Source organism: Ammospiza caudacuta, chromosome 20, assembly GCF_027887145.1.
Source record: "Ammospiza caudacuta isolate bAmmCau1 chromosome 20, bAmmCau1.pri, whole genome shotgun sequence".
In the NCBI taxonomy this organism is placed as follows: Eukaryota; Metazoa; Chordata; class Aves; order Passeriformes; family Passerellidae; genus Ammospiza; species Ammospiza caudacuta.
The window spans coordinates 11391567-11411010 of record NC_080612.1 but is presented as its reverse complement, the minus strand read 5'-3'; the positions used below and the strand labels follow the sequence as shown (position 1 = coordinate 11411010).

Below are 19444 nucleotides of genomic sequence, written 5' to 3'. Positions count from 1 at the left end.
GCCTCTTGTATTCTTGAATTAATTAATTTTTGATTTTAATCCTAATTGCTAGCTGTCTTCTGCTTTGTTTTTTTTTTTCTTCCTATGTGTGTATGTTTCGTTTGTAAGGACTTCAGGAAACAGGTCAACTATGAGGTGGACCAGAGATTCCATGTAAGTAAAAAGGGCCTGGAGCAGGGTGGCATTGCTGCTGCGAGGCCAGGGGACACCCAGGGGGCTCTGGCCTTCTCATTTGGACCTCAGGCAGGCATTTCATGCCCATGCCCTGTCAAAGTGAAGAGTTGAAGTGTTTATGTATTGAAGTATTTATAGTATTTATTTGGAAATCTGGCTGCAAACCAGGCTGTGCCCGTGGCATTGAGTGTGTCCCTGGTCACCTGGCTGAGCTCAGGAAGCCACACTGACAGAGATTTCCTTGTGTTCCAGTGGTTCTTGTGTTCCCTTTCTGTTCCAAAGTGCAATTATCAGTGAAACCTTTGTATTTCCTTTGTAGTGTGGTGATTCCTTTTGGCCTCTTACTGATTTTAAAACAGCTTCGGTCACTGGAGGGACTTGTTAAATTTTGCAGAGTGGTTTTGTGGTGTGGGAAATGTTTGATGCTCTTACTGCTGGGAATTCCTTCTTTCCCCAGGTCTGGGCATGAGTGGGGTCTGGTTTAGGTGGCAATGTCAGGCATAAACCAGATTTTTGTCTCTTGGGCATCAGTGAGATCCGGTTTAGGTGGCAGTGTAAGGCATAAACCAGATTTTTATCTCTTGGGTCTCTGCTTTTCAATTCTGGAAGTTGTCAGGAGCCTCTGAAGTGCAAGAAACTCCCCTTGTGCTCAACACAGCTGGTCTGGGAAGGTTTATGAAGGGAAAACAAATCAGCAGAAATAGTGCTTGAACCTGTCACCACATGGGAATTGCTGCTCACAGCACAGGTACAGAGGTGTCAGTCAGCAGCTTAGGAAACTGGATTTTGTGGAGAGTCTTTTGGGACATTTAGCAGGAAAATCTGGGCTTTAGGTGTGAAAAAGGAAGTTTTGGAGAACAGAATGGGCGCTGAAAAATGGGAGTTGCTGAGTAAGTGCTATGGGACGTGCCAGAGGTGAGAAAGGAGGCACAGAACAGAGAGAGCCATCCCAAGCTCTGCCTGCACCCTCAGTGTGGGCTCACCTGGCTGCAGAGCTTGTGGAGAACCTGGGAGCTGCTCTGTCACTCTGTCCTTGCTGTCTGCTGTCCCAGCCCCTTCATTACTGGACCAACCATTAACTTAGCCAGGCCTGGGCTTGGGTTTGTTTTTGTTTTAATTACAGTCTATATAATTAGTTCCCAGCATGTTGAGGTAATAGAGAGTTGCTCCAGCAAGCTTCCAATTTCCTCATCTCATTAGGTTTTTAACGTGATTATTAGTATAATAATCAACTCTGATGATTTCTGGTGCAGCTCCTCGCATTCTGCAGTTTGCAGGGTGTCTTGATTGGCTAATTTAGGCAAATTATTTTGATTGTCTTGATGATGGTTGGTTGATTAGAACACAGCAGGGGTATAATTCTTCTGCCTAGGAAATGGAGCACTCTTTTGGATTTTGGTAGCAGGGCACTGAGGATTTTTGTGTGTGTGCACATCTAATTATGATATTTGCCCAGCACACCAGTGAGGTGCCCTGGAAGCAATTCCATTAGTGGTGGAATGAGCCTGGAGATGGTGGGAGAAGCTGGCAGCATGCAGGGGGGGACAGGTAGGAGGGATGGGGAGAAGCCAGGAAACATGGAAGAGGTTTTCTCTTAGATGAGGCTCACAGACAATTGATGTATTGAGCGAGCCTGGATTTTTAGGCAGCATTTCTTGTACCACTGCTTATTTTGGAAGGGTTTCCAGGCAAACACAAGTTGCTTTGCTCAACTGAGAGCCATCAGCTGAGGTTTGGGGGCTGTTTCACCTGGGAGGGAAGGGAGATGACTGACTGGAGCAGTCCTTTTAGCCTGAAAATCCGTGTTGCTCTGTGGTGGCTGTGCAGTGTCACTGCTTGTCGCACTCCCTGCAGCTGGGGCCGTTCATCTTTCATGGATAACGGAATGTGAGCCGGAGATTCAGAGGCTCCAGGTCAGAGTCCTGGTTTTTGCTTAGTGAGCCAGTCCTGGTGAGCTGTGTGTGTCCCTCAGGTCACCTTGAGCAGCAGAGCTCCCACGTGGGGCAAGCGCTGACCAAAGCCCTGCCCAGTAAAACTCCAGTTCCAGAGCAGGGGATGGATCTGCCTGGGTGGAGCTGGAGGCACAGGATGCTGTCCAGGCTTCCCCTCTTCATCTCAGATTTGTACCATATTTCAAAAAACTCTCAAGGCTCTGCCAGGGTCTTACCTATGCAACAGAAAACCAGAGAAACTCAGTGGTAGATGGGGGATTTCTGTAATTTTTTGCTGCTTCATACAGGAGAACAAAGTTATTTGATTGCAAGTCCCAGTTTTCCTTGGGAAGAGAGCATTTCTGGCAGTAATGGTATGGAGAGAGCTGTAGAATAAGATCATTGTTGTGTGTACATCTGCGTCCATAACAGAGTGTTCCTATCACTCCAGACATTTCCACTGGAATTTTAATCATAACAGACCTAGAAAAAGTTTCCCTCTACTGTCTGGACACTTTTGTTATCTGTTAATAACTGACAATAACAATCTAAAGCCAATCAAGCAGCCTCTTCTGCATTAGTGAGGGCAGGTTTGAGCTGCCTCTGCTGTCCTGAAGGTGATTTGGTTTTCCACCCCCTTTGTGATGTTGGGAAGTGGCTGGGAACAGCTTGTGTCACCTGCTGTGCTGGGGTGCTGCCCCAGGAGTGGCCTGGGAGCACTCTGGGCACATCAGTGCTTGCTTTGGGGACACTAACACTGCTGTTTTCATTTTCAAACAGAGGGAGTTCCCCAAGTTCTTCACCTTCCGTGCCCGGGATAAGGTGAGTTGGATATTCTTAATACTTGTCTCCAAGTGTTGGCTTGGAGTTGCATGCAGTGATTCACTGCTCAGAATCAGGACAAAACCTTCTGGTTTCTGTGGAAAAGAAGGGTTTTTGAGGGGGGTGGGCTTGAGAACTTGCTGCCCTGCAATTTGTGTTATTCAACAATTTCACAGCTCCCAGTGCTGTGTGAGATGGAAGCATCTGGGTTGGATTTGTTTGAATTTTTAGAGTTTGAGTTAAATATGAAATTTCATAAGGGGCGTTGTGGGGTTCTTCCCTGAGTGTTTCACCTCTCCAATGCCCTCTTTCCCCCCTGTGCTGTGTCCCTGCAGTTTGAGGAGGACAGGATCTACAGGCACCTGGAGCCTGCCCTGGCCTTCCAGCTGGAGCTGAACCGCATGAGGAACTTCGACCTGACGGCCATCCCCTGTGCCAACCACAAGATGCACCTCTACCTGGGGGCTGCCAAGGTGGAGGTGGGCACAGAGGTCACAGACTACAGGTTCTTCGTCAGGGCCATCATAAGGCACTCGGACCTGGTCACCAAGGTGGGTTTGTGCCCGTGCAAGGCTGTGGGTAAAGGCAGGGTCACCCTGGGGAGCTGCAGGAGCCAAAAGGGACCATTCCCTGTGTGGAGGGCTGGGGTGGTGCCCTCTCCTTGCTGGTGCTGCTCTCAGAACCAGCCCTTTGGAGTTCCTGTGCTCCAGGGAGATTTTTCAGGGCCCAAGATGAGAGTCGTAAATCCTTAGATCTTGAGGCAACACTGGCTTGCCCTGTGTGGTTTCAGATTTACTGTGAGCTAAAGGAGGGCACAGGGCAGCCAGGGGTGGGACCCAGGCACTGGGAGCACTGGCTCTGTGCTGGGGATGGATCTGCTCCAGGGCTGCACGTGGGGTTTGTCCTCTCCATCCCACCCTCCTGCAGCTCTCCAAACTGTGGGGAATTCCTCTCCATCTTCCTCTCCATCCCAGCCTCCTGCAGCTCTCCAAACTGGGGAGAATTCCTCTCCATCCCACCCTCCTGCAGCTCTCCAAACTGTGGGGAATTCCTCTCCATCTTCCTCTCCATCCCAGCCTCCTGCAGCTCTCCAAACTGGGGAGAATTCCTCTCCATCCCACCCTCCTGCAGCTCTCCAAACTGTGGGGAATTCCTCTCCATCTTCCTCTCCATCCCACCCTCCTGCAGCTCTCCAAACTGGGGAGAATTCCTCTCCATCCCAGCCTCCTGCAGCTCTCCAAACTGGGGAGAATTCCTCTCCATCCCAGCCTCCTGCAGCTCTCCAAACCAGAGAATTCCTCTCCATCCCAGCCTCCTGCAGCTCTCCAAACTGTGGAGAATTCCTCTCCATCTTCCTCTCCATCCCAGCCTCCTGCAGCTCTCCAAACTGGGGAGAATTCCTCTCCATCTTCCTCTCCATCCCAGCCTCCTGCAGCTCTCCAAACCAGAGAATTCCTCTCCATCCCAGCCTCCTGCAGCTCTCCAAACTGGGGAGAATTCCTCTCCATCTTCCTCTCCATCTTCCTCTCCATCCCACGCTCCCGCAGCTCTCCAAACCTTGCTTTCTGGGGCAGTGATTTGTGAGCCAGAACTCAGTGTTTTGTTGGCACTCCTGGCAGGAAGCCTCCTTTGAGTACCTGCAGAATGAGGGTGAGCGTTTGCTGCTGGAGGCCATGGACGAGCTGGAGGTGGCCTTCAACAACACCAACGTGCGCACGGACTGCAACCACATCTTCCTCAACTTCGTGCCCACCGTCATCATGGACCCCTCCAAGGTGGGACCTCCAGCCCAGCTCGTCCTTCCAGGGCTTCACTTGTCAGAAATAAAATGTTTTCTGTTCATAGAATCACAGGAGCATGGAGTGGTTTGGGTGGAAGGGACCTTAAAGCTCATCCTGTTCCAACCCTGACACCTTCCACTGTCCCAAGCCCCATCCAACCTGTCCTTGGACACTCCCAGCCTTTGCCAGGTCCTCTCCACTCTCGTGATCAGGAATTCCTTCCCAATATCCCACCCATCCCTGCCCTCTGGCACTTTAAAACCGTTTTGTTGTGCAGCTCAGCTCCACTGTGTAAACTGAGGGACAATTATTGGAAATATGTTTTGTATTTGAAACCAAACCTATTTTTTCATTGTGTGTTTGAGGTAAACAGTTTTAATAAGGAAGCGGGTCTTCTGTTTGTTGCAAAAGTTGAGATTCCATCCAAATAAAACATGAGCTAAATTAGGAGCTTAAAAAGAATCTGTAAATTCAGCTACAAAATGCCTCATTTTCAGTCTCTGGTGCAAAACCACAGAGATGAACATTATAAATAAATGAACATTAAATTTTGTAGATGCACAAGTGAAAGTGTTCAGGCATAAAGGATGCTTGTGGCTAGCAGAATCACCACAAAAGAAGTCCCAGTCCCAAGCCCAGGCTGAATTTAGCTGGAAATCAGCATTCAGTTCATGAGTACCCAAAGATGAGAGCTGACCTTTCCTGAGGAGAGCAGCCGAAAGTTAGAAAGATGAATTTGGTATCAAAATAACTCTCTCTTGCTTGCTGACTTTTAAATCATGATTAAAAATTGGTGGCTTAAATCCCTTTTGGATGAGCCTTTCCTGGTGCATCCAGAGCTGTTGGTTCCCAGGAAGTTCAGAAGAAGCTGGAATATTCACCCCTGGAAGTTGGGCTGCCCTCAGATACAAACCATGACTTTTCCTTGAGCTGCTGTGCAAAAGAGACTTTTTTTGGGAAAAATGCTTAAGCCAGCCTATAAATTGCCTTCTTTTAATATGTGCTTTGCCCACAGTGGTATTTTATAAAGTTTAATAGAAGAGCAGAAGGCCCAGCTCCAAGTGGTAATTGCTTTGTTGATTTAAAGCTCCGTGCAGGCAGTGAAATGTGATTATTGTGCATACAAGGGCTACAAAACTGCTTGCCAAGGATTTGGCTTCCCTGGATTCTGTAGCTCCCAGGTGTGAGCAGTGCCTGTGCAGGGGAGGCAGGGGCTCCCTGTGCTGGGGTGGGCTGTGCTGGTTGGGCTTGATGATCACCAAGATCTTCTACAACTTAATGATTCTGTGTGCCATGAGGAAGCAGGGATGTGAATCCAGCACTGTCCCACTACATCAATCCCCAGGTGGAGTTCCTGCATGTCTCAAGGCTTAGGATGAGGAGGGACAGGGTCACCGAGGTGCTGTCACTGCACTGGGCACACTGTGCTGATGTGTGGTGCTTCTTCACCACCTCGGAGCCATGGGAAGAGAGGGACGCAGAGCAGTGATGGATCCAGGAGGAATCCCAGAATGGTTTGGGTTGGAAGGGACCTTAGAGCCTCTGGCACAGGCAGGGCCACCTCCCAGCCCAGCTGAGGAAGTCTCAGAGCCCTGCTGAGGAAGGTTTTTCCCCCTTTTCCCCCTTTCCCCCCCTGTGTGCAGATCAAGGAGTCGGTGCGCTCCATGGCGATGCGCTACAGGAGCCACCTCCAGGAAGAATCCCAGAATGGTTTGGGTTGGAGGGGACCTTAGGGCCCATGTCACTGCACCCTGGCCCAGTCAGGACCATCTCCCAGCCCTGCTGAGGAAGGCTTTTCCCCCTTTCCCCCCATGCAGATCGAGGAGTCGGTGCGCTCCATGGTGATGCGCTCCATGATGATGCGCTATGGCAACTGCCTCTGAAAGAATGCCAGAATGGTTTGGGTTGGAAGGGACCGTAGAGCCCCTGGCCCAGGCAGGAGCACCTCCCAGCCCTGCTGAGGAAGGCTTTTCCCCTTTCCCCCCATGCAGATCGAGGAGTCGGTGCGCTCCATGGTGATGCGCTACGGCAGCCGCCTGTGGAAGCTGCGCGTCCTGCAGGCCGAGCTGAAGATCAACATCCGCCTGACGCCCACGGGCAAGGCCATCCCCATCCGCCTCTTCCTCACCAACGAGTCGGGCTACTACCTGGACATCAGCCTCTACAAGGAGGTGACAGACTCCAGGACGGGCCAGGTGCGTCCCTGAGGATGCAGGGCTGGGTGGGACCGTCAGGAAGGGGATGTGCTCCTTCCTCTGTGGGCTGTGGTGTTTCCAGGGAATCGTGGAATGGTTTGGGTTGGGAAGCACCCTGGAGCTCATCCCATTCCAACCCCCTGCCCTGGGCATGGATGTTGGAGTCCTGGGTGCTGGGAATTTTAAACTTTCTGTGCTGAAGGGCACAAGAAAATGGAGGCAGTGCAGTGATGAAGTGGCACATCCTCACACGGACACCTTCCACTCGACCAGGTTGCTTCAAGCCCCATAATACATTTTAATTTAACACAAAATTGTCGTTCAGCTTAGCCAAAGGAAGGAGAATGAAAAGATAAACTTGCAGCAGCAGATGTGAAAATGTGAGCGATTAAATCAGTCAGGATTTCTGGTTGTTTTGTGCCCTCAGTCATTTGGGCAGCTGTTTTCCCCAACAGTTTTCCTCAGAGTGTTCAAACAATACTAGAAGAGGAATCACTGCTGATGCTCATCCTGTAGATTGTAATAAAAATATTATTAATTGTACATTTTTCTGAGTAGAGAGAAGAAAATGTGTGAACATGTCCTTTAAATTCTAAAGATATAAGGGATGACCTGGGCAGGAAGATGTAAAATTATGGAAGGTGCTTTTATATCATTTTTCTGAAGCGTAATGGGCTCTTTTGGAATGGTTGTGGTATTTCTGTTTTCCGTGGTGTAGGAACAGTGTGGTTAACCGCAATACCTACATATGCTAAAATCCATGGAGCATGGGATGCATGGAAAATATTTAAATAGAGAAATGTTTACATCTCCCTCTGTAATCATCTCTGTGCCAGGCAGGAGAAGCAGCAGAATAAATCACTTGGGCGCTGTGAATGTAGCACACAAAGTGCTGAGTCACCTTTCTCCCCCTTTTTCCATTTAATTTTTCCAGTGCTGGCCGTGGAGTCCATCCAGCTCTGAGATCCCAGAGCAGATAGTGTCAGTGTGTTTTACCTCATTCCTGCCTTTGAGGGGAGATGAGAAAAGAAAAGAACATTTTAATAATCTCCAGCAGCTCAGCTTAACCCTTGAGTTGGGTCACTCACTTGTGAAGGTCACAAGTGAACTCTGAACTGATGAGCTTTGTTATTTAAAGCTTGGGGAATGGGCTCCTGTGGGTGTGTGAGGCTTTAGCTGCTTTCCAGTATTAAATTTGATTAGTTTTCCAGATTATTAATCACATTTTAGTAAAAAAATATACTGGTATTTTTAGGAAGCTTCCCCCTCATGATGGAGGTTTATAGGGAGAGTTCAGATCTGGGAATTTTTTTCCTGTGTTTCCAGAGGGTTCTTTTAAACTTAGAGAAATCTTTCAAAAAAAAAAAAAATCATATATTACTGATGTGCTGGGTACTTTCCTGACTTCTGAAGAATGGGAGGATGGCTTCATGGTGACAGAATGACCCTGATCTCTTGTTTCTCAGTAGTGATAAGTGGTGATGCTCAGCAGACTTCTCCAGTTCCCTTCAGAGCTGCTGTGGAGCTTCCCAGAGATTTAAGGAGAATTTCCAAGTGCAGATCCTGGCAGATCCCAAGACAGGCATTGCCACAAACACTCATTGCCCTGAACAAATGCTTCTCCCATTAAAGAAGCTGCCTCCCAAATCAATGTTTGTGCAGCCTGAAGAGAGCATAAACTGCTGGTTTTATCTAAAATAAAAATAGGCTTTACTGAATTTTGTGTAACTCTTCAATTAATTCCTCTTCAATTAGCCGAATTCTGTGAAACACATCCTGATCATGTCCTCTCTGCCAGATGTGGCCCTGTTAAACAGGGTTTGGGTTGTTCAAGGTGTTTTTATCCCATTTTTATCTCCTCCTGTTTCTCCCTTGGAAAGCTTCCCTTCCAAGTCCTGCCTGCTCAGAATATATAGTGCCACGAAGCACAGCAGTTGATAATTCATGTTGCTACTCTGGGAAAATCTTTTAGACTTACAATATCAGAACTTGAAGCCCCATGACATATGCAGGTCCTGAGCCGGCAGGCGGGCGCAGCCGCGGATCCCCATCCGTAAATGACGGAGCTCTCCTGGCTGCTGCCAGCATCCCTGGGCACAGACAGGGCTCAGGGAGCTGCTGGGCACCGGGAGCTCCTCTCAGGGCCCAGTTTGTGCTGGGGAAGTGGCTCTGTGTGCTCTGGGCTCCGCTGGGATGGGCAGTGAGCGTGGGATGGTGCAGTGACGGTCCTGAGGTGTCCCCAAAGGGCAGCAGTGAGCGATGGAGCCCTGGCTGTGCCTGCCTTGCAGAGGGCAGGGACGAGCAGGCTGGAGCAGCCTGGGGGCTTTGCTGAGGGCTGGGTCAGCTCAGTGTTCAGAACCACCCCTGGTCTGTCCTGCAGATCATGTTCCAGGCGTATGGAGACAAGCAGGGACCGCTCCACGGGATGCTGATCAACACTCCCTACGTGACCAAGGACCTGCTGCAGTCCAAGAGGTTCCAGGCACAGACCTTAGGGACATCCTATGTCTATGACATTCCTGAGATGTTCAGGCAGGTGAGTGTTCCTTGGACTCTCCTTGTCGCTTCTGTCTTTGCCATCCTCATTGTTGGGGGAGCCTGGAGTGGCTGCCCGTGGTCCCCAGGGATTATCAGCTGTGGGTTGGGTCTATTTTGAATGAAATTAGGATAAACTGGAGTTCCATCAACGGGTCAAACAGTGAAACATAAGCCATCTCCCCTCTCTTGTTGCTGTTTGTTTCCCCATGTTGTCATTTGCCCTTCCTAGGAGGCATTTCTGATTTGCTGGGTTCTATCCCAAACCACCTCATCCACATTTCACTTTGGGTGAAACTGTTTCACGACTCAAATCCCAGAGCAGGTGCTGTCCCTGGAGTACTGTCAGTCACACTGGCAGGAGAGGGATATTTCAGGGTGCCCTGAGTTGGGAACAGCCCCAAATTCTGCTGGGAATAGCACACTGGAATAGATTGAAATGTAAAGATTAACATAGATATTTATGTTATATACAATATAATGTTATATTTATGTTATATATATATTATGTAGATATGTATGTTATATGCAATATAACATTATATTTACAACAATATAACAATATATACTATATAATGTAAATATAACTTGCATATATTATATAATGTAAATATTTATATTTAAATTATTATATGTATATTATCTATATCTATATCTATACTGTGTAATAAACTATGTTTATATTATACTATTATGTAACAATATTATTATATTAATATAATATTATAGTTATAATACTATTAATGTAAATATTATTAAGTAGATTGAAATATAAATATTGACGTAGATATTTACGTTATATACAATATAAAGTTACATTTATGATATATATGATATAATGTAAATATAACTTGTGTTATATACGATATGTAAATATTTGTATTTAAATTATTATATTTATATATAATATAGATATATTATATAGTATTAATTATAGCTATATTATATTCATATTATGTAATATAACTATATTTATATTATTATACTATTATATAACAATATTATTATATTAATATAATATAATTATATTTATGATAATGTTAATGTAAATATTAAGTAGATTGAAATACAAATATCGAATATAAACATTTGTGGGAGGCATTGCTAACGAGGGTTTCTCCTTGCCCCCAGTCCCTGATCAAGCTGTGGAACTCCATGAACGAGCACGCCGTCCTGCCCCCAGCGCCGCTGCCCTCGGACATCCTGACCTACACGGAGCTGGTGCTGGACGACCAGGGCCAGCTCGTGCACATGAACAGGCTGCCAGGAGGAAACGAGGCAAGTGCCCCTTCCCTGCCTGCTGCTGCTCCCTCCCTGCCCCTCAGGACCCCGTGCTTTGGGCTGGCTTTGGCCGTTGTAATGAGAATTTGCCAGCCGGGCACAGAATCTATCCCTTCAGCCTCTCACAGATGGAATCTCACTCTTGAAAATGAGATTTTTGTTTCATTAAAAATTAATGCCTTCCCTACAATGGGTATTTTAACTTCCCTAGTAAATGATGGTTCCATTTCAAACCTGTGCCTATGCTGGGCTTCCTTCATAATTAAAAAATGCTCATTCAGCTGTTCCAGGTAACTGGGGTTTGTGTTTGAGCAAAATGTGTTTTACAAGACTAAACAGAAATATTTTCATTTGCTGAGAAAAACCCTAACCACAGAAAAATCTGTTTTATGCTTCCATTTCCATCCTCCCCACACAGTTGGTATCAAGGTGTGTGGCACCTCCCACTCTAGAGCAGGATTTACTCAAGGGTTACAACCGAGTTGATGCTGGGGGTCACTCCTGGAGCTCGAGCAGGAGACTTTGCTGTAATGGTGGGGTTTTGCTGGGTGCAAAAAAATTGCAGCTTTGGAATGACTGCAGAGTAAAGAGAACCACTAGAAGATGTGGTGGTTATTTTTGTGGGAATTAGTAAGCGAATGTTCTAAAGTAATTTCAATTTGAACAGCCTTAAGTGTTGGTATAATTTATTTTTTTCTTGATGTTGTTGAACTGTATTTTCCTAAAATCACAGCTTAAGGTTTGCAAAGGCTCTGTTAAACCCATCAGGGTAGGGATGCAAGGAAACAGAGGTTTTCCTCACCATTTCCTGCATGCATCTTGTCGGGGGGGAAGGTTTGGAACAGGATTTTTGCCAATTACCCCTGATGGTGTCCGTGGGGTCGCTGCGGCCTTGTCTTCTGCTGGACTGGAGCAGAAGTGTTTGAACTGCTCTGATTAAAGCTGGAATGAGCTGTTCCCTGTTCCCAGGGCAGGCTGGGGCTGCTGGGGAGCCCTGTGCCATCATCTTTCTCTCCTTCCCTGCTCTCATTCAGCGCTGGAGTGGATGGTGGCTGGGGAAATAGCAAAGTCCCTCAGGGACGTCGCTCTGTTCTTGCTGAAATTACAAGCACAGAGCTGCCTGGGCATGAGCATGTAGTGTTTACTCTGCCAGTATGAATACAAATAGTCTTATTATAAGAGATTCTGTACCCAAAGACCACCAAAAAAAAAAAAATTAGGAGATTTTTTTTAACCCTTGGTTGTGCTCGGTCTGTGAAGAAATCACATGGCTGTTGTGGTGTGTGTGCAGTGTTGGTATTTAAATTAATCTGATCAGATGTGATCTATCGAATGTTTTCTTGCCCAGAGGGGTTGTAGAGGCTGTGGGCTCCCCATCCCTGGCAGTGCCCCAGGCCAGGCTGGATGGGCTTGGAGCAGCCTGGGACAGTGGAGGCTTGTCCCTGCCATGGCAGGGGTGGCACTGGGTGGGCACTGAGGTCCCTCCAACTCTGAGTCTGTGCCCCAGACATCCAGAGCTGGTCCCAGTGAGCTGGCTGACAGGTGAAATAGGAGCTTCTCAGGGAAATGTGAGATTTTTGTTATTATTTTTCTTTCTTGCCAGCAAAAGGTGCTGGTTCTCTGAATTCAAGCTCCTTGAAGAGCTTGCCCATTGTGTTTTCTAGTAAAGAGGAGATGTCTGCTGGGAATTGCTGTCTGTGGTAAAGGTTGTTGTTGCTGGGTACATCCAGGTTCCTGCTCTCCTTGTTTTGGATCAGAGGCTCAGAGCTAGTCCCACATTGCAGTGGGGGCCTGGCACTGGGGGATCAGGGCTTGGCCTTCCTGACAGGTGCATTTCCTCCGTGTCAAAAGGGGTCAAGACACCCCTGCTGTTTCAGCATCCAGCTGAGCTGAGTGCCCTGAGAGTCTGAGCTGATGGGAGGAATTGAGAAAGCAGCAGAAAATCAGGAGATGTGTGGGCAGCCAGGGCTGCAATCCCTGCTCTGACAGGGCAGGGCAGGAGCTCCAGCCTGGGCTCTCCATGTCCTCACAGAGCTGGCCAGCAGCATTTTGGGCAATAATCTGTGTTTTCAGTACAATCTGGAGGTCTCAGGGCTTCTCCCAATCCCAGAGGTTTTCCTGGTAGCTCAGGACCACTCCCCTTGCCCACCACACCATTGCAGTAATTAGCTCTTTGCTGTGGTCTCAACAAAGAGGCCAGGGAATTAATGGACTGTGAAAATACATATTGTTCTTTATTCCTATACTGCTGTGGGTGCTCCAGAGCAGAGGGTCCCAGTCCTTGTGCTGCTGCCCTTGGGGCACAGCACCATCACTACAGGGCCTTTTCCATCCTCTGACCATCCAGAGGACAGCTCCTCTTCCACTTTGTCACAGAATCCCAGGCTGGTTTGGGTTGGAAGGACCTTAAACCTCATCCTGTTCCACCCCTGCCGTGGGGCTGCGCTGAAATGGGGAATTCTCTGAAAGGGCTGGGAATTGGTGAGCACAGAGCAGTTCAGGAGTGTCTCCACCACTGTGTAAATCACCGTGCTGGAGACAAGACCTGGAGCACAGTGCCACCCCCTCCAAAGCCCAGGGCTTTGTTCCCCAGATTAGCATATTAGCACAAATCTCAGTGTGAAAAGGTAATTCCCTCAGCCCCTGGCAGAACTCAATATATTCCTTGTCAGTCCTGAGCCAGCCATTGGGATGCTTTTCTATAGCACTTTATGTATTTTGACTACAATTTCCCCTGATCCTCTGGCACCAGGAAAGCACCAGCTGCTGATAAGAGCCAACTAATCTTCAAGGACAAGGAGAAAGTGATGTAAGGAGGGCCTGCAGCAACACCCCACATCCCCCTTCATCCCTCTGCTGCCTCTGCCCATGGAAAATGTCATTTTCCCCACTGGCACTAGATGTCACAGTTTTTCCTCCTCAGCAGCACGAGGATCAGAAATAATCCACAATCACTGCTGCTGGCTTGGAGCTTTGGCTGCTGCACTTTCCCTGGCTAGCTGGGGAGGTTTGGCCAGGGGAAATTTGGGATGGCAGAGGGCTCCTGGAACGCTGCTCTGGTGGCTTCCCACGTTGCCAGAGGCAGGAAGGTGTAGCTAATGCATTTTATACAAGCACAGCTTCATCGCTGAGCTGCATGTTCTGCTTTGTCACCCCCTGTTCCTGCATTTTATGGCAGGCACAGGGAATTAAAACAGCAGCCAGAGCTGCACATTTCTTGGAGGGTTTTCAAATGCCCCAAATCCTTCCAGGAGCAGGGATGGGAGAGGTGGCACAGTTTTATTCTCTTGCTCATACAGATGTTTGAACAGGTGTATGTGGCTGACATGGATACAGGAATGTTCTTGCCCACAGAAAGCCCCTGATGAAGGCTGTGTGTTGCTCTCTGTCATGTATCTTTACCATCTGTAACCTCAGGAGGAATTTCCCCATGGAAAGGGTGGCCAGGCACTTGAGGGGTGGTTTGGAGTCCCCATCCCTGGAGGTGTCACGACTGGATGTGGCACTCTGGTCTGGGTGACCAGGTGGGGATGGGTCACAGGTTGGACTTGATGATCTTGGAGGTGTTTTCCAAACCTGGGTGGTTCAGGGGCTCTGTGACACTTTTCCCTGAGCTCTTGGTGTCACGCTGGAGCTGTTCCCTGCCATTGCTCAGATCGTGCCAGCGTGCTTGGCTGGGCTGCCACCAGCACGCTTGGGTTGCTGAGGGACACCTTTTCCAGAGCCAAGAAGGAATCCTGGCTTTTGGCACTCCACCCTTGTCAAGGCACGGAGCTGGAATGCCTCTGGCAAACCATGTGCACTCTGCCCTTTTCCTGGGAGCTGGTTCCTGCTCCAGATAAAAATTCAAAAGCTCTGCACAGTGTAAGTGCAGAGAGTCACTCTTTTAGATCTGAACTTCCAGGCAGCAGATTCAAATGTTGAAATGCCAAAATTGCTGCATCTGCACCAAGTAAATACCCACATTCATCTTTCCAAATTTGGATGTGAATGGATAAAATGAAGCCTGGTCTTCAGTCCCCAGGCTCAGCACCATCCTGTAGTGAGGGAAGTGGAATAAACCAGCACTGATCTCTTCTCTCTGGTGCCCAGTAACAGGACCTGAGGGAGCAGCTGGAGCTGTGCCAGGGGAAGGTTTAGGTTGGATATCAGGAAAAGGTTCTTTCCCCAGAGTGTGGTGGAGCACTGAACAAGCTCCCCAGGGAGTGGTCAAGGCTGCCAGAGCTCCAGGAGTGTTTGGACAATGCTCTCGGGGATGCACAAGGTGGGATTGTCAGGATGTCTGTGCAGCGCCATGAGTTAGACTGGATGATCCCTTCCAGCTCAGGATATTCCGTGAATCTGCTGGCTGTGCTTCTCCAGGAATTACAGAACCTGCCAGAGAGAGCCTGCAAAGCTCCCTGTCCCCAGCTGGCAGTGGCATTGGCTCCCTCTGCTCGGAGCCTGCCGCGCTTCCCGGAGGGAGCCTGGGATCGGCTCCTTCCCGCTCCCCTCGGAGCCTGCTGTCAACAGCTCTGCCTGCCACCGGCAGTCAATTTGGAACTGCATCAGTGTGTGTATTACTGTTCCCATCGATAGTGCAATTAATGTTGAAGTCAATTTTGGTGTTAATTTTAGGCCATGATTAGTGTTGACACTGGGTGTCAAACGAGCGGCGTTTACGAGCGCCGGGGAAGCGCCGTTCGTTAGCGCGCCCGTTTTACTGGCTCTTAATGCTTCCATTAAGGCCAGGATGGAGTGGGAGAAGGTGTGTGTAAAATTATACATCTGAAACTTGGGTGTCATCTCCGTGTGTCTGCGGGGCTGGGGCCGTTCAGGGAGCAAATGACAGCTGAGCACTGAATCCTAATCACAGTTTGGAGCATCAGAAATAATGATCACTTCTGATCGGGGCTTGTGAATAATTCATCCCCTTTGATTTTCACGTGCTGCCCACTGATACTTTTCAAACCAAATGTGTTCCTACAGGAGAATAATGGTCCCACTTCTTATGGAAATACCAGGGCACAAATCATTTTGCCAACATAAAAACAGTTAAATAAGATGGTTCCTGCTTTTATTTTTCCTCCGCCTCTTCTTCACTCCTGGGTGTGCTGGGAATGGAGCCGTGGCAGGAGCCGCACTTCCAAACTGTGCTGCCTCTTCAAAGGAGACTGTTCCAAAGCCAGGGCTGCTCACCATCACCTACCATTGCCTGCCAGTGCTCTTAGGTGATTAGCTCAGCCTGGCTAATTAACCTGGGAACTCTCCAGTTTTTGGAGTGCTGCCGTTAACTTAAAAATCTCGTTATTCTTTTTTTTTTTTTGGAATAGAAAGTCATTCTCCACTGCCCATAAATCTCAACTGAATCTAGCAAATTCATAGCAAAAAAAAATCCTTAGTTGTGCAGATCCCCGTGGCTTTTATTACTGGATAAATGGCACAAAATGTGTGATGAATTGGGGAGGCAAAAGACACCCAAGTTAATAGTGGTGCACTTTTAATTTTTTTTTTTCCTAAACTGTATAGGGTTGTTCCATATTTGTCAGCTGTAAACTGTTTTCAGGAGTTTGTGCCCTGGCTAGGTTGTTTCTGTTCTGCTGGTGAGCACTGGCAAAAGGGATTTTGCTGGTGTACAGGACCCAAGACCTTGGGTTAGGAAACTATTCCAACACCTCTGTTACAACCTGAATTTTCTAAATAAGAAACACCTTAAATTGGCCTGTTTCCTGTGCTGTCAAAAATCATCAAGCTGCTGAAAGTGAGGAAAATCCCTTACATCCTGGTGGGATGGAGTATGGGACCAGCCCTGGGGACTCCCTGGTCCGTCACTGGTCCCTCAGCCCTGGCTGGTGGGGTCAGTGTGGCTGTAGGGAAACAACTCTCAGGGATTTCTGCTCCCTTCTTTGGAGCTGCTGCAGCATCTCTCTGTTCCAAACCCTGCAGTTGGATGCTGAGGTGGAACTGTAAGTCTGCAAATGTTCAGAGGCAAAAAGATTATTCTGTTTGACTTGTCAGAGTAGGAGTGGAGGAATCCAAGGAGAAGGTGAACTGAAACACTCTGTTAACTTGCAATCTCAGCTCTTGGAAGGGGAGGTGTAAGGAAGGATCTGCCAGTAGCTGGCTGTAATATTTTTGGATTGCTGCCTGCTTTACTTCCAATGACCCTTTGATTAATTCTTCTGCCTCTTTATTTTTTTTAATGAGCCCATTATGGCATATCTTATTGCAGATACTGATTGGATCTGGGCTGTGTATTGTGCCATTTGGATGTGGATTAAATGGCACAGATCTATCTGCTGCCTCTCCCCCTCCCACTTTAGTTCATCATGCTCAGAATTCCGAGGCTCCACAATGAGAGCCTCAGCCCTGCTGATTGCAGAGGATGTGCAATCGGCTTGAGGAATGTGTACTCAGGGCTTATGATCCTTGGGCAGGCAGGGACTGGGTGATGCATGTGGCTTTCAAGGGACGCTGCTGCTCCCATCTGTTAATGGCACTCGGAGCCCCGAGCGCTGCCTGAGGGATGGATGCTGATCCTCCCGGAGATGGGGCAGGCAGGGATCTGAGGGATGGGGCAGGCAGGGCAGGGAGGGATTCTGCTGATCCTCCCGGAGATGGGCCAGCAGAGATCAGTGATTTTTTGGGAAAGAAAAATGTGTGGCAAAAGGCGTTGCTTAGCCAGGCGGGTTTGGGATGGAGCTGCTGTGAAACTAGGGAAGGGAAAAGGGAAGAGAGGAAGGAATGAAAAGGGTATTTGAGATAGCAATGAAATAAAAAGGGGGTTAAAATGAGGGTTGGGTGAGGGGGATGAGGGTGTGGGGTGACACCTGGGAAGGCTGTGCAGCAGCACATCCCAGCTCACCCTGGGAGCACAGGGAATGCACAGCTGCCTGTGAGAGGGATGTGTTGGACCTGTGATAAACCTCTGAAAGGGGAGAGGGAGAACCAGTGTGAGTGTCCTGGTGTTGTGAGAGCAGTGCAGAACGTGCTCCAAGGAGTGTGGGAAGCATCAAGTGCTTCCAGCTGTGCTGTGCACTGGCAGAGCCCATCAGAGCTGCTGTCATCCCCAGGAAAATGCGCCGAGTCCAAGAGAATTCCCGTGTGCCTCCTTTCTCTCGCACCTTGAGGACACAGCATTCATTTAGTGCCGTTCTCTTCTCCTGGCCTGCAGATCGGGATGGTGGCCTGGAAGATGACCCTGAAGACACCCGAGTACCCGGAGGGCCGGGATATCATTGTCATAGGCAACGACATCACGTACAAGATCGGCTCCTTCGGGCCCCAGGAGGACGTGCTGTTCCTCAGGGCCTCGGAGCTGGCCCGGGCCCAGGGCATCCCCCGCATTTACGTGGCTGCCAACAGTGGGGCCAGGATCGGGCTGGCCGAGGAGATCCGGCACATGTTCCACGTGGCCTGGGAGGACCCCGACAACCCCTACAAGGTGGGGGAAACACAGGGGGAAACACTGCAGCAGCCCACAGCAGGCTTGTTTTGATAGCACCTTGTTGTATTTGCTCCCCAGGCAGAGGAAGGAATGATGAATTTGATTCTATGTTCTTAGAAGTTCGGTTAATTTATTATTTTACGATACGATACTATACTATACTAAAATATATAGGATATATAAATCTATAAAGGAATATAGGAATACTATACTAAAGAATACAGAAAGAATACTTACAGAAGGTTAAAAAGATAGTAATGAAAACTCATGGCTCTTTCCAGAGCTTCAACACAGTTTGGCTGTGATTGGTCAATAAGTTAAAACGATTCACATGAAACTAATGGAGCAATCTCCAAACACATTCCAACGCAGCAAAACACAGGAGAAGCAGTGAGATAATATTGTTTTCCTTTTTCTCCGGGACTTCTCAGCTTCCCAGGAAAAGAATCCTAAGCAAAAAGGTTTTTCCAGAAAATGTAACTGTCACAGCACCTCTTCTAGCAGAGGTGAGGGTAAAGATTTCAGAGTGGCACGTCCAAGGTTCTCCTCAGTACTGGATGTAGAACACTGGAAATGCCCAGTGCTGAGCTGGATGAGGCTGGGAGTAACCTGGTCCTTTCTAACCCAAACCATTCCATGACAGGATTTTACCATCTCCCAAACAATAGGTTGGCATCTAGAAGGAGTTAGTGCTAAATATTGCACCATTCCCAGCTTTCACTGGCCTCAGCTGCATCTCCAATATTCAGAGGATATTCTTATCACTCTGTGGAAGTTTGTCTGAAAGGGGTTGCAGGGGATGAGGAAGGGGCTACAGGTGGGACTGGGATGAATGAGCTGTTTTTCTCTGCAGGGATACAAATACCTGTACCTGACTCCTCAAGACTACAAGAAAGTCAGTGCCCTGAACTCTGTTCACTGTGAGCACGTGGAGGAAAATGGAGAGTCCAGGTAGGAATGGAGAGCTTTCTGTTCATCCTTGGGGCATGCAGGGCATGTCCTTATCCTCCCAGAGCTGGGGCATTCCCTGGGGTAGGGGATGGAGCATGGGAGAAGGAAGTGAAGAAAAGGTGAGAGCCTTGTTGTAATCCTTGTTTTTTTCATCTTTCCCTTTGTCTGCATTCCCTTCCTTTTGTAATTCCCTTTCCCTTCCTTAATTTTCCTATTAATCAGCCTGCTCCTCAGGCCCTTTGGGAACGACAGGACACTTTCCCCAGGCCTCCCTCTCCCTTGGCCTTTCCCCTTGCAGTGCTGCTCCTGTGGAAAGGCTCCGTGGTGCTGCAGGACAGGCCCTGCACA

At 48.4% G+C, this 19444-nt stretch overlaps 1 protein-coding gene across 1 annotated transcript in view; it reads left to right on the top strand.

Annotated features, from left to right (window-relative positions):
* The window catches only part of ACACA (acetyl-CoA carboxylase alpha), a 96110-nt gene that overhangs the window by 45004 nt on the left and 31662 nt on the right, over window positions 1-19444 (top strand). The window contains exons 34-42 of the mRNA XM_058817890.1: window positions 109-153; window positions 2886-2927; window positions 3263-3478; window positions 4547-4702; window positions 6700-6903; window positions 9284-9439; window positions 10570-10716; window positions 17873-18142; window positions 18999-19096. Coding sequence (XP_058673873.1) covers window positions 109-153; window positions 2886-2927; window positions 3263-3478; window positions 4547-4702; window positions 6700-6903; window positions 9284-9439; window positions 10570-10716; window positions 17873-18142; window positions 18999-19096 — 1334 coding nt within the window. The remainder of the gene's footprint in view (window positions 1-108; window positions 154-2885; window positions 2928-3262; window positions 3479-4546; window positions 4703-6699; window positions 6904-9283; window positions 9440-10569; window positions 10717-17872; window positions 18143-18998; window positions 19097-19444) is intronic.